The following is a 13,999-nucleotide window of genomic DNA, read 5'->3' as shown; positions in this document are numbered from 1 at the left end:
TAGGAAAGTCAGTTTTACAGCACAGAAAAATGGGACACAGAGGACATCCAGAATAAAAACAAATCACAGACATCGTGTGCTAAGGACACAACTCAGTCAGAAAGGTACTTGCTGTGCAAGTGGGAGGAACTCAACTCAGGGTCCAGAACCACATAAAAAGTTAGATGCAGTAAAATGTGCTTGTAATCTCAGCACTAGGGAGGCAAGACAGAGGGAGAACCTTGGGATTTGAAGATAGCAAGCTTGGCAAAATTGCTATGTCCTACCCATGCCAGGGAGACTCCTTATCAAAAACCACAGTGGACAGTGCCTGAACAATGACACTGGAGTTTACCCTCTAGGGGCTATGTGCGCCTCACACAAGTACGTACACACATACACAGATGCACACACAGAATATAAATGTCACAGTGATTAATTTCCACAAAATAAATTTATATTATATTGGAAAATTTATAAATAAGATGACTTGTTAATTATAAACAATTGTATTCAATTAAGTTTTTCTGAAGTTCAAGAACATTTAAAACCTCATACTTAGAATTTTTTTGTATACACAGATTTTACTCTGAATAGCTATGTCAATATCATTATAGACCAAAGGAGAAAGAAAAGGCGGGATCACCACCACACTGAGTTTCTGGTTTCTAACAAGATTTCCCACTTGGCAGATTGTCAGGCCCTCCACAGCAGACAAGACACTCACCATATTTTATCATCCCAAGCTGCTACTGAAGTCAAAGTTGCAAAAGCTCCTAGGCATTGCCTCTGCAGCTGCCAGAGATCCCAGTGCTGCAACAGTGAGCAACCCCTCTTTCAGCTGCTTCAGCTGCAAGTGCCAACAGCAGAGTTTACATAAAGCACTAGAAAAGTCAACTCTGGCAAGTTACACACCCAAGCAAGCTAGTATAGCTCCAGAAAGTAAAGGACACAGAATTTTAAAATGCAAGGAGTCTGCGTGTTTAGCCATGAAACAGATGGCATTAAAATACTTCTGACCTCCTCTCAGCCAGCAGCACTTACTAGGAAAAAGGAATCCCTTTCTGCTGAGGCCTTCAGGAAACTGTAGACAAACAGCAATCTGGTCCTCACAGAGGTGAAGGCTCGCATGGCTCTCAAAAACACAGACTGCATGCACACTGTTCTTTGCTGAAGGTGTCTCAAGGGGCTGTGGACAGATAGCAAAGGATTCCCGCTCTTTTCCCAGTAGCCTTAAATAGACCAACTTTCTGAAGACAGTTCTCCAACATTCAATGTTTGGGGACCACATGTGTGATTTAAAATATACAGACTCTGTGGCATTTCCGACCATTCAGCTCATACTTGAGGGCACAGACAGCACTTAACTAATAATGTTATCAACTGACATTGAGGTCAGATACAGACAGAAGGGGACAGGCCATGCACACAGTGGGGAGGAAGCTCTCAGGGCTCCCAGCAGCCTGTCTCCAGTGCGAGCCTTGTCAGTCTCACTGGGTGCTGTGCTAGAACGAGTTTCCCCAAGGTAAGTAATGGCTTCAGCCCTTGTTCTTCCCTCCCAAGTCTAATCTGCATTTTAACTAGCACCAGGAGCATCTTGGAACTGGAATGCTGGTGAGTGGCTTCTCCTCAGGCTCAGGCCAGAGGCTGGGTCCCTGTAGCATCACACACTGATAAGCTCACCGCACCTATGACATGGACGGAACCCTGTGGGCCCTGCCCTATTCCGTTAGCAGCAAGATCACATACCTGCTGAAGCCTCACCTGCAAACTGCCATGAAGGCCGCATCTCTCAGTTGAGCAAACCTCTCCGACTCCTCCAGGTTAAATGTTCTTTCTCTAACATTGTTTCTCCTAAGATCTATGGTATCTATAGCGTCCCATCTCATATTCCAAGTAGTAATTGCACACAGGATCAAAAGCCCAAGCACCCAGCAAAGACAGCATGCTTTCTACACAGGAGGATTAGGAAGAGGACATGTCCATCTCGGAGACCACAAACAATCCCAGGGCCATGCTCACCACACACACACACACACTACAGCGGCTGAGTCCAATCTCTCGTGCGTTGTCAGCACCAGTGCTGACCCGGCTCCATGCCTTGCTGGCCTAGCGCATGCCCAGGATCTGCCTGCTCTTTAGCTGGTAGTTCTTCTCAATATCAGACAGGGCTTGAGCCCGCAGCTGGGCAGCATGAAGCCTCTTCTTCAGGTCCCTGCACTTGGACTTGGCGAGCTGGCTCTCGGAATTCTCACTCCTTGTGGTGTTCTCCTTGCTCTCCCCATGGAAATGAACCTTCTTCTTCAGTGCTGAAGATGGGAGATCAAGTTCTTTAGAAAGAAAAAGAAAAGGGTCTGAGTTACCTGAGGCCAACTGTATCACACAGATCGGCTGATACCTGTGAGACGGTCTCTGGAACAGGTGGTCAAGGACTCCCCTGGAGCTGGAGTTGCAGGCAGGAGGGCTGTTTGTGTGTGCTAGGAACCAAATTCACACCTGCTGTTACTATCACAAGTATTGACACCAGCCACAGCCGAAGAGAAAAAGATGACCAGCGTCCAGATTTAAGTTCCCATGGTACACATTTTTTTTTTTTTTTTTGCAGTAAGTGATTTTATAGCACATGACTTTACATTTACGCAGTAATAAAAATTCATGAAGTTCTAACTCCAATGCTGTTGCTTGTCCTTGGGAAGAGCAGTGTGGTGGTTTAAATAACGGCTTCATAGGTGCATATATCTGAATGCTTAGTAATTGGGGATCGGCACTAACTGAAAAGATTAGGAGGTTTGACCTTGGAGGAACTCCCAGCAGATGAAAACGTAGCTTAGCTACTTGACCAGCACCACACATGCCACCATGATGGTCATGGACTGAATCTCTGAAACTTAAGCCAGGTAAATGCTTTCTCTGGTGAGAACTGCAAGCAGTGTGTGCTGTTAACCAATGAGCCAACGGCCGGCCGGCCCTTTTCTTTAGGATTCTTGGATTCGCTATGCACAGTAGCTGGTCTCAAACTCACAGCAATTCTGCCTCAGTCCTTCAAGTGCTGGGACCATACTTTACTCAGGACCTCTGCAAGAGCAGTCCGTGCTCTTAACCACTGGGCCACCTCTCCAGCCCAGGATCACAGGCTTCTGTCACCATGCCTGTTAAGCCATGCTATGACTGAGGTGTGTGGTAGTTTTAAAATACCAGGATGTTTGCTTGAAAACGTAGAAACAGTTTTGGTAACATAACTGTCTTGGGGTTTCATGGCTGGGAAGAGACACCATGACAAAGGCGACTCTTCTAAAGGACATTTAATCTGGGGCTGCCTTACAGGTTCAGAGACTTACTAGTCCACTGTCTTCATGGCAGCATGCAGACAAGCATGGTGCTGGGGGAAGGAGCGGAGAGCAAGGAGGGACTGTCTGTGTGCCACACTGGGCATAGGAGACCTCAAAATCTGCCCCCACAGTAACACACTTCTCCAACAAGGCTAACAGTGCCACTCCTTACGGCCAAAGATTCAAACACCCAAGTCTACGGGGGCCATACCTATGCAAACCACAATAGCACCATACCTGAAAAAACTTGAAATGTATAATTTTGAAAGTGTTCCCATTTCAAAAATTTAAATTTTACCTATCACCTATGCCTTTCGGTTTGGTGAGTGAAGTTGAAATGAAATTACAACTCCTGTCAGGTCTCTCGCCCAGGGACTTAGCTGCTGCAGCAGCAAAGCCCATTCCACTCAGGAGTGGAAACTCAATGATGTCACCCTGAGATCAAGGCCTACAACCACTCTGGGGGCCACACTGAGGCGCACGTCCCATGTGAGGTAGTGTGTGTGAGGTGCTGTGTGTGCAGCTCACGGGCATACCTGAGCCGCCAGCCAGACACAGGAGCCTGTGCTCCTTCAGCAGGCTGTAGTTCTTCAGCAGACTCTCGGCTCTGGCCAGTTTGTCCTCGGCAAGTCTCTCTCGAATACAAAGTTCACGTTCTTTCTCTTGAAAAAAGGAATGGAAAAGCAACACCAATGACTAAGGAGCTCTGGCCACAAACATCTCCTGCGGCCTGGCGGTCCTATCTCCTCCTCTCCTCACCCCACTTGCAGGCTGGGAAAGTTCTCAACCTTCCTAATGTTGGGACCCTTTAATACACTTCCCCATGTTGTGGTGACCCTAACCACAACAGGATTTCTGTTGCTACTTCATAACTATAACTTTGCTATTGTTACAAATCACAATATAAATATGACATGCAGGATCTATTTTCATTGTTACAAATCGAACATAATTAAAGCAGTGATTAATCACAAAAATATATGTAATTACATATTGTGAAATATTTACTCCTAATTACAAATAAATGTCATTTTGTCTTGAAGCATGGTGTGGCATTGGTAACGATCTTAACACAACAGTAAACTACACTTTGCCGCACTTTGCAGCAGCTCCAGTAGAAAGAAACCTCACTGCAAAGGTTGGGATTGCTGCTCCCTCACCCGATCAGAACTCTTAGGGCCGTCTTTGCAGGAGCACAAGTCTCTGCTCTGTCATGCCACTGCTGCTGCTGTGTTTGCTATCCCAACACCACCAAACCAGACTGCTGGTATGTTCATAAAGTGTTTGTGAGTAGCTTGAGCACCGCTGATGATTCTTGTGAACTCAACTGCTGATTTCTTGACAAAGCAGGTGAGAGCTGCTCCAAAAAAACAATTGCTAAACAGGTCCACTGTCCCTGTATCCTAACAACCTTTCTTTTCCACTACCTCTGGTGGGTGGTGGGCTAGAAGGAAGGGTAAAGCATTTAAGAACCATCTTTAAAAACAGGGTTTAAAAAATTAAAAGACTGGGGTTGGGGATTTAGCTCAGTGGTGGAGCACTTGCCTAGCAAGCACAAGGCCCTGGGTTCGGGCCTCAGCTCCAAAAAACAAACAAACAAACAAACAAACAAGACTACAGCAGGGTATAGCCACAAACACTTGCTCCAGAGTTCTGTAGCTGGGCACTGTGAAGGAATCGGCCCTCACTGTGCCACTCTAAGTTCAGTGGACAAACTCCTCTTGTGCTGTAACAGCTTCGACTTTAGCAAGTGCAAATGAGCACCATGCAGACTTGGAAAATACAATGAAATGTCTTGTCTGTAAGCATGTGCAAGTGTTCTCACACAGAAATTATCTTTGTAATCTGTTTGTCTGAATCAATGTCATGTTCCTCCAAAAAAAAAAAAAAAAGCAGATAAGGTAGGCAGCATGTACATTTTATTTTTATCCTTTTATTCATTTATTTATTTTGCCAAAGCTGAAGTTCTGCTACTTGGAATAATCAGATCCTTCCAGACAAATGGAGGCAATGGAGGCATGTTCTATTTGGTCCTTGCAGTGTTAATAAATGTAACTCATTCAAGATGACAAAGATGGCAACCTAGTAAGTTACTGTCTGCAATCACTTCTATTATTACTGCCAAGTGCTCAGCCCTGCACTGAGCTTTCTGACTGAGAACGCTTTTCCTTTTGACAACCGTTTCATCATCTCAGTGTGAGTAAGCAGAGCTTATCTGCAGCGTCCATCCATCCGTCCGACTATTTTAAGGGCTCACCTTTACAAAGCTGACTCAGAATGCTTTTCATTACCTTTCGTTGTTGTTGTTTTGTTTTGAGACAGGGTTTCTCTGTGCAGCTCTGGTGCCCTCTGTCCTGAAACATGATCTGTAGACCAGGCTGGCTCTGACCTCAGAGACCCACCTGCCTCTGCTTCCTGGGTGCTGGGGTTAAAGGCACGTGCCACCATGCCCAGCCCTTCTCACTACTTCTCATAACTCTGTGGCAGTGTCTTCATGGCTAATATTTGCCAATGAATCATACAGTGAGTTCTGATGATTTCTGGTGACTCACTCAGCTCCAAACATTGAAATCCAGATCTACCTCTTTGCATAGCCAGAGCACCATCTGTGCAAACACCAGACCTTCCCAAGAACTCCTATGCTCCTTCAGAAACGAACCAATTGTGCCCTGCAGTCGTTTCAAGAGCCTTGCGAAAAAGGAAACTGCTCTCTAAAGTTCTGTCACTAACGTACCTCACGTAAACCAGTAAAGGAAAAGCCTGCGTCTGTGGACTCACAGAGCTGGATACCAAATACTGAAGTGGAGCAAATTTACTTTGCTAGATTGTCTAATTAAGAGCATCAGCAGATGTGTTAGGCCTGTCTCTGGGCGTCTTGGGTGTCTTCTGTGTGTCCTCTGCTGCATGGTAGAGGCCACCTCTGGGTGGCTTTCAAGTCTGAGCTCACCGGCTTTGTTTCTAAACAATCCATATGCTTGCCAGGAGGGCGCCGACGCATGCCCGCTACCAAACAGGAGAGCGCAGACACACACCTGCTACCAAAATGGTGCTTTAGTTTGCTCGGCTTCCTAGATCTGGCTGATAGAAATTCACAACAAATAACATACTGTGGCCCCAACTCTTACTGTAATTACTGAGGTAAAACCACACTGTAGACAATTCTCTCTATATTCTCTCCATGACCATTGTCATGGGAGGGTTTTCTAATAGAATTTCTAATGAAACCATATATATATGTGTGTGTGTGTGTGTGTGTGTGTGTGTGTATACACACACACACACACACACACACACACACAATCCCCAGGACCTGCAACTAAAAAGAAAAAGAAGGTTCCAATGGCCTGTGCATATAAGTTCTTCTGTTCAGTCCCCGGCCCCACCTTCCCACTGCAGTCAGTTGCTGGCTCCCTGGCTCCCTGGCTCTGGGCACTACTCACGCTCCAGGCTGTCCTCCCGAGCTCTCAGTGCTCGCTCTCGATCCTGCAGCTGCCTTTCCTTCAACTTGAGCTCACTCAGCACAGGGCTGGAGTCCTGCAGCTTCAAAGGCTCGCCTGAGCGCCGTCCCCTCCTCTCCAGATTTCTCCTTTGCTCTTCTGCAACCAAGTCTGCTATCAAAGGGCTCTCCAGAATTTCCTCCACTGAAGGTCGATGGTAGTCCTGAAGAAAGTGTGGCAGGCAGATCAGAGTCATCTTAAGAAAAGCAGCTACGTCAGCAGGGTAAACAAAAGACAGTTCCTGCATCAAGAGATCTGGTTAAACACCTGGAAACACAAGTTCACTGGTCACAAAGTGCTAGGTCTGCACCAAGACACAGGTTTATCTTCCTGTTTCTCCTTCCTCATTGATTTTAAGGAGCTGGCTCAGGCCTGCAGAACTCCTCACACCCATACACACACTGGAAATCACTGGGCTGCTCTGCAGAAGTGGGACCTGCTTCTCTAAATACCAAGGACATCCTCACAACCTTTAGTCTTACAGTCTGTCCCCCGCATGCCCCACCACACCCCTCCTGCATCCTCCGCAAAGCCCCAGCTCCCCATGTCACTCTCTTCAGCTGACAAAGACCACCTGCCTCCTGTCCCACCAGCCAGCTAGAGAACCTTTGCAGGATATTTTCACCCCGTGTTGACCTTCCTCTCATACTCTTGTCATCCCTTACAGAGAAGGGGAGTAACAGCCCATTCTGGTTCCTTCCTTACTCTCACTGCTGCTCTGAGATGGCCTTTCCTCGGTCCTTCCATGCCACGACCCATTGGTCACTGTGGCAGAAGATGTGAGGCCGTGGTTGTTGAGGAGCCGTGTCTCCACACCTGTGAGCGTCCGCCTGCGCTAACACGATTTTAGCCAGAGAGACTGACGGCTTCTTTAGTTATCATCCATCTTTACACAAGAATACACTTCCAAAGTTCAGAGTCTGAGACAGAACACACAGGGCCTTGCAACCATTACCTTTAAATTCAGCATCCGAGTGATGAGGTCATTCAAGCCATCAGAGTAGCGGTAGGGGATGCGCCGGAACCTCCCTTCCCTGATTTTCCCCGCTAACTCTTTCTGGTTGAAAGCTGTAAATGGAGGCCTGGGATTTAAAAAAAAAAAAAAAATTAAAAGAGAAAGGAGGGAAGAGATAGAAGGGAGAGAAGAGGGCAAGGGAGAACAGAAGTTATAAAAATGTTCAATGAACACAAAGGACAGGAACAAATGGGCGACTGGAGTCCGCTCTGCACTCTACTCCCTCATCTGGGACTCGCCCTGGCTACAGTTAGCAGTGTCGCCGCTGTGCGTGTGACAAGGCCGGACTGCCATATTTTAGGAATGAACAGCTCTCTGACTTGGGCTGTGTCCATGTTCTGAACATTCTGCAGCACTGCGGCTTCCGCCTACTAGACACAAGGACAGCCCAAACTGTCTCCAGTGGGATGGAAAGTCTTTCCTCCATCCCTGTACAACTGTGGTTCTGGGGACCAGCTTGGCAGTGCTGGAGGAAAGTGTCAAGACTCAGTCCTTCCTGTCCTCCCAACCCCAGACCTTGCCCACCCCTGCTGTATCTTCTTTGTTGGCCTGATCTATAAACGGCCCTCCAGCACCCGTTTTCCTGAACACAGCAGGACTTGGCCCGACAGGTTCCATTCTAAATGTGTAGAAGTCGGGTATTTTGCTGTTGCTATTGTGACAGGGCCCGGTGAGTGTAACCAGAGTGTGAGCCTGAACCATGCACACTCACATTAGTGCACACAACTCATACAGCAGGCAGCCCAGCGACCAGATGTCCGACTTCTCGTTGTAAGACAAGCGGCTTATTTGCTCCTGAAGGAGAGGGTAAAAAGAAAAGTAACAAGGAAGTGAGAGCTTGTTTTGTTTCAAAGTTTAAAATTTCCAACCCGAGGGCTGAGCCAGCTTGGCTGGTACAGTGCTTGCCCAGCAGGCACAGAGCCCTTTGCTGGATCCCAAGCACAGTAACCGTGGTGTGGTGGCCCGCACTTGTAACCTCAGCACTTGGGAGGTAGAGGCATGAGGAAATGATGGGCTACACACACATCTCAGCAGCCAAGACACGGTGCTCCTGCAAAGGGCCCGGGTTTCTCTCCTAGCACCCACATAGCAGCTCATAACCATCTCTAACTCCAATTCCAGGATCTGATGCCCTGTGTCATCCCAGGCACCGAATACATACGCTGTAGATCATTCCAGAAAAACATTCATACACATAAAATAAAAATAAATAAAATCTTTAAAAACTCAAAAGTAATTCTCAGCTATTCAAGTTCTAGGGAGCCCTGGGTGTAGGATTTACTATCAAAAACAAACTACGACAACCAAAATGAACCCCACAATAAATAAATCACTAAACTGAAAACAAGACAGAACCTCAACGTTTGGTAATATTCAGTTTAGAGGAAAACATGGGGCTGAGATGGCTCAGAGTGAAGAACACTGGCTGCTCTTCCAGAGGTCCTGAGTTCAATTCCCAGCACCACCATGGTGGCTCACGACCACCTCCGATAGGATTTGATTCCCTCTTCTGGTGTCCATGAAATATATAAAGTAAAATTTAAAAGAGAGAGAAGAAAAAACGTTAAATTTTCTATCTGTAACAAAAATTTTCAAAATTTCACATCCAAAAGGCTGATGTAGCTTAGACTACAGCAGCCAAGATGGTGGCATCCACTTTATCCTCACATTTACACTGAGAGAGGGCAAAGGTCTTGTCCTGGCAACTTAACGCACAATTCATTCACTCACTTTCACAAATTAAATGTTTGATATTTACAATTCAAAGGCAACCATGAGAGAGCTCTCCCTGCTATCCTCAAGGGAAGCAAACACCATTTTGTTTTGTTTAGAGACAAGGGTCTCAGACACCTGCCTCAGCCTCCAAAAGCTGGGACTACACACAGTAGTAGGCACTGACTAGAAACTCCATTTTAAAAATCAGAGGACTGGCTGTTAGAATACCTTTAACCCTGCTCCTGAGAGGGGGGTTCAGGAGTTCGTGGTCATCCTTCATCACGGCCAGCCTGGGCTACTTGAGACTCATCTCAAAAATAAATAAATAAGGGCTAGAGAGGTGGCTCAGCAACTAAAAGCACTGGCTTCCAGGTGACCCAGTACCCACATAACCGTTCACAACTGTCTGTAACTCCAATTCCAGGGGATCCGACAGCCTCAGACATACACACAGGCAAAACACCAATGCACACAAAATCAAAGAAAGGGGCTAGAGAGATGGTTTAGGCTGAGAGCCTATTAGCTTACAGTTGCTTCTAACGCCAGCTCCAGGGGGAACCGATGGCCTCTTCTGGTGTAGACAGACAGACAGACGCACGCACGCACGCCCTCAGTCCGCTGTCATAAAGCGCAGCAGCCGTAACTAAACCTCTCCTTACTTCTCCTGGCTTATGTCTCAGGGAAACTGAGCTCGTTTGGTCACAAAGGCAGGTAGGAAAAGGAGGCACAAAGACCGTGCAGGTGTTAACCTCTGGGTGATTTCCCATCGTAACCAAGCTTTCAGTATGAAACACGACTCCATGGGAAAACAGCCCTGCTCTGAAGATAATCACAAACTCACAACGTTTTAGACTGTCACTAGTTCTACTAGTGTGTTTTTTTTCTCGGGAAAATTCTGGAAATCTCTGTGAACTACTGAAGAATCCTCTATCTGCTACAATTTTATACATTAACACAGCAATGTTGTCCCTTATAGACTTGAGGTTGGTTGGTATTTTGTTTGCTTTGCTTTTGTTTTGAGACAGGGTCTCACTGTATAGACCAGGCTAGGATTAAAGGCATGCCCTGACCTTGACATCTAATGACAGATAAGACTGCCATGCCCTCGCCCCAACAACTGTTCTACAATCTAATAATCAGGAATACTTCATACAAGAATAGGCACCAAAAGGTGCCTCGTGATGACAAGACATTTGGAAACGCTCTGTAAACGCAGAGTGACAATGAGAACAGGACAGGCAGAATCCAATACTAAACTAGATGCCTGTGTGAGAAGGCCTGAGCCTCACCAAACAAGGTTACTGTGACAGTAAATACTGCCCACCTAACAGCATCTAACACCGCCTAGGACACAAGTCTCTATGTATAGATCAGGGGAGTCTACACTGGCTTAGCTCAGCTGGGAAGATGCACCCTAAATGTGAAGACATCATTCCTTGGGCCTGGGTTCTAAACTCATAAGCAGTAAGCACCTGAGCATCTAAGTTCATCTCAGCTTTCTGCTGATACAGGAAGTGTGACCAGCGGCATTTTACTTGGGGTCCAGGATTCTGTATGTTAAGAAAAAGTACTCCCAGGGAGTCTGAGGTCACCACTTCAGGACTGACATCTTGGGAAACACTGTTGCCTTTAAACACTGTTTCACTGACTCCTTGGGAAACACCTTTGTGTTAAACACTATTTGTAACCCCGGCATTTAAAAACAAAAGCTGAGCAATGTGGTGTAGGCAGATCTCTGAGTTCTAGGCTAGCAGAACTGTCTAGCTAACCTGGGTCATGAGGGACACTGCAAGTGTTTTAAAGCACCTGCTACTCTTACAGAGGCCTGGGTTTAGTTTGCAGCCCTGACATGACAGCTCAATCCATCCACAACTCTTGTTCCAAAGAATCCAATGTCTTCTGACCCCCTGGGGCATTTGGCACAGACACGGTACACTTACATACATGTAGACATAACACCCATACACATAGATAAGTCTTTAGTTTTCTTTTCCTTTTTAAAGCTCTAGTTGAATACAGAGGAACTGTTTGGCAGGAAGTCTCTTTGGAGAAAAATCTAAGTGGGGTTAGAGAGCTCAGTGGTTAAGCACCTGATGCTCTTCCATAAGACTGGAGTTCAATTTCTAGTATCTGGTCAGCACAGTTGCCTGAAACTCTGGTCTGAATGTGTGGAATGGGTGAGTCCAGTCCCTCTTCCGGCTCCACTGTACACATACACACACTCACTCACACACACACACCATCACTCACAAGACACACATATTATGTATACAAAAATAATAAACATTTAACAAATATGTATTATATTTAAAAAGAACTTGGACTATAACTCAATGGCATAGCGCTTGCCTCAAATGTCTGAAGGCCTAGGTTCAGTCCCCAATATCAGGGGAATAAAGTAAAAACTCAAAACTTAAACTGTACTGTGAATCCTGGGCTATTTAGCAACCCAAGCCTCGTTTCTTTACATCTAAATGCTCCACTTAAGATATTAAAAAGTTAAATCCAGATGTGGTAGTTCACACCTTTAATTCCAGCACTTGGGAGGCAGAGGCAGGAGGATCACTTTGAGTTCAAGGCCAGTCTGATCTACAAAGTGAGTTCTAGGATAGCCAGGGCTACACAGAGAAAGAAACCCTGTCTCAGGGGAAAAAAAAAAAAAAAAGTTAAATTCTGAAATACTCACAGGAGACATGTAATAGGGTGTGCCAACAAATGTCTTTGCAAAACTTGTGTCGTGATTCAATATTCTAGCTAGTCCAAAGTCCCCAAGCTTGACATTGTGCTTGCTGTCCAGGAAGACATTGGCTGGCTTTAGGTCCCGGTGAAGTACAGTGTGGCCACCATCACTCCTTCTGTGACACTCTTTCAGGGCCAGTGTCAACTGAGTCATCACTCGAAGGACAAACTCTTCTTCTAAGTATTGTCTGGAGCAAAAGCAATCACACAGTTCACAATCCTGAATGAAATCATCTTCAATACAGGACAAATCATTTAAAGTGTACAAACACGGAAGTAAATTATTTTTGGCATGAACTGTGGGAACTGATTTGCTAAGGACTTTCCAACCTATCATGCAGCCACCAAACAAGCACAGAAACATTCACATTATTAAGGACTCTGCCCCTGTTCTCGACAGACTGTACTTAACGACCACCAAACTAGACCGGTTCAGCTTACCTATCCTTGGTCCCCTTTGTAATGACACTAGCCAGGTCCCCGCCCTCACAGTACTCCATGACAATGTATAGGGTTGTGTTGGTTCTGTCGATAATACGATCGTAGTAACGGACGATGTTTGGATGTTTCAGCTCACGAAGCAAGTTCACTTCAGACACAAGCATTTGTTTCTCCACCTCTGTCATGGAGCCATAGTCAAGTTCTTTCCACACCAGGATCTGAAACACAACATTCTCAAGGTGTGAGGATCTATTGTCCTCGGAGACAAAGGATGAAATTTCCAAAGCTGAAAAACTTAACACTATGTGTCTTGTTCCAGGGTCTCCGGAAACTCCATGGGCGTGTCAGCGAAGGGAGTCTAGACCGGGTTAATTTACTGGGAAGACCCACCCTAAATGTGGGCGGCACCATCCCCTACGCTTGAGTCCTGGAAGGCCTAGGGCGCAGAGGGGAAGCAGAGCACGTGAGCTCCGCTCTCCGCCCGCCGCGGATTCGCGCCTCCAGGGGTTTCCAGCCGTGGCGGCCAGCCCACGAACCCTACCCTTCCCTTCCCTGGAGGCTACAATCCGGTCCTCCACGAAGAGTTCAGGTGGACACCCTGCCCCTTCCCAGCGTAGGCGACGCTAGTTCCTCCCTAAGCCCGCCATGGAAGGGCTGCCCGGCGCCTCACCTTGCCGTCGCTCTTCCTCCGAATCTTCTGACAGCGGCCGTAGGAGCCGGTGCCGATGCTGTGCAGCACCTCATAGTCCTCCACCCGGGACGGCATGACAAGCGGCCACCCCGGCAACCACACTACCGCGCCGCTCGGAGTCCAGGCTCGCCCGCCGCACGCCAACCGCGCCGACCCCGGGGACCTTAGTCTGCTTGTCGGAGCGGAGCAACCGGCCGCCCGGTCAACCGTCGCGGGCTGCGGCCTCGCCTCCTATTGGTCCACAGTGAAGGTGCATCTCAGCTCTGATTGGCTGAGAAAACACAACACTGCTAGGCATCTTGGGAAAATGCGTGTCGCTAGGCAACCGCGTCCGCGTTGGTGTCTGCGTTAGTGAGCTGTTCTACGGAGTTCGCGCGGCATCGAAAACCCCAGGGACCTGGGATCGCGCAAAGCCTGTTGGGGCTTCGGTAATTCCATTCCTCCGCTGAGGTCGCTGTGGTAACGGAGGTCCAAAGATCTCAGACTGGAGACGCTGGCCTTTTGACCTTTCCACTTTGACCCCCCCCACCCTTTTCCGACTCATGTGCACGCGGCCCCTGAACGTAAACCGGTACGTGTTGTGGATTTGGTG

At 47.1% G+C, this 13,999-nt stretch overlaps 1 protein-coding gene across 1 annotated transcript; it reads right to left on the bottom strand.

The window, feature by feature from the left end:
- Window positions 1-414: 414 nt before the first annotated feature.
- Nek2 (NIMA related kinase 2) lies at window positions 415-13,637 on the bottom strand. Its single transcript, XM_032915438.1, has 8 exons — window positions 13,387-13,637; window positions 12,717-12,934; window positions 12,223-12,463; window positions 8,533-8,615; window positions 7,761-7,887; window positions 6,749-6,968; window positions 3,845-3,970; window positions 415-2,309 (listed from the first exon to the last, which is right to left on the bottom strand). Exons 1-8 carry the CDS (start codon window positions 13,480-13,482, stop codon window positions 2,089-2,091), a joined length of 1,332 nt encoding a protein of 443 aa, XP_032771329.1. The 5' UTR covers window positions 13,483-13,637; the 3' UTR covers window positions 415-2,088.
- Window positions 13,638-13,999: the final 362 nt, after the last annotated feature.

This window comes from Rattus rattus, chromosome 10 (genome assembly GCF_011064425.1).
Source record: "Rattus rattus isolate New Zealand chromosome 10, Rrattus_CSIRO_v1, whole genome shotgun sequence".
NCBI classification, from domain to species: domain Eukaryota; kingdom Metazoa; phylum Chordata; class Mammalia; order Rodentia; family Muridae; genus Rattus; species Rattus rattus.
The sequence above is the reverse complement of the archived record's forward strand: the minus strand, read 5'-3'. Positions and strand labels throughout refer to the sequence as shown.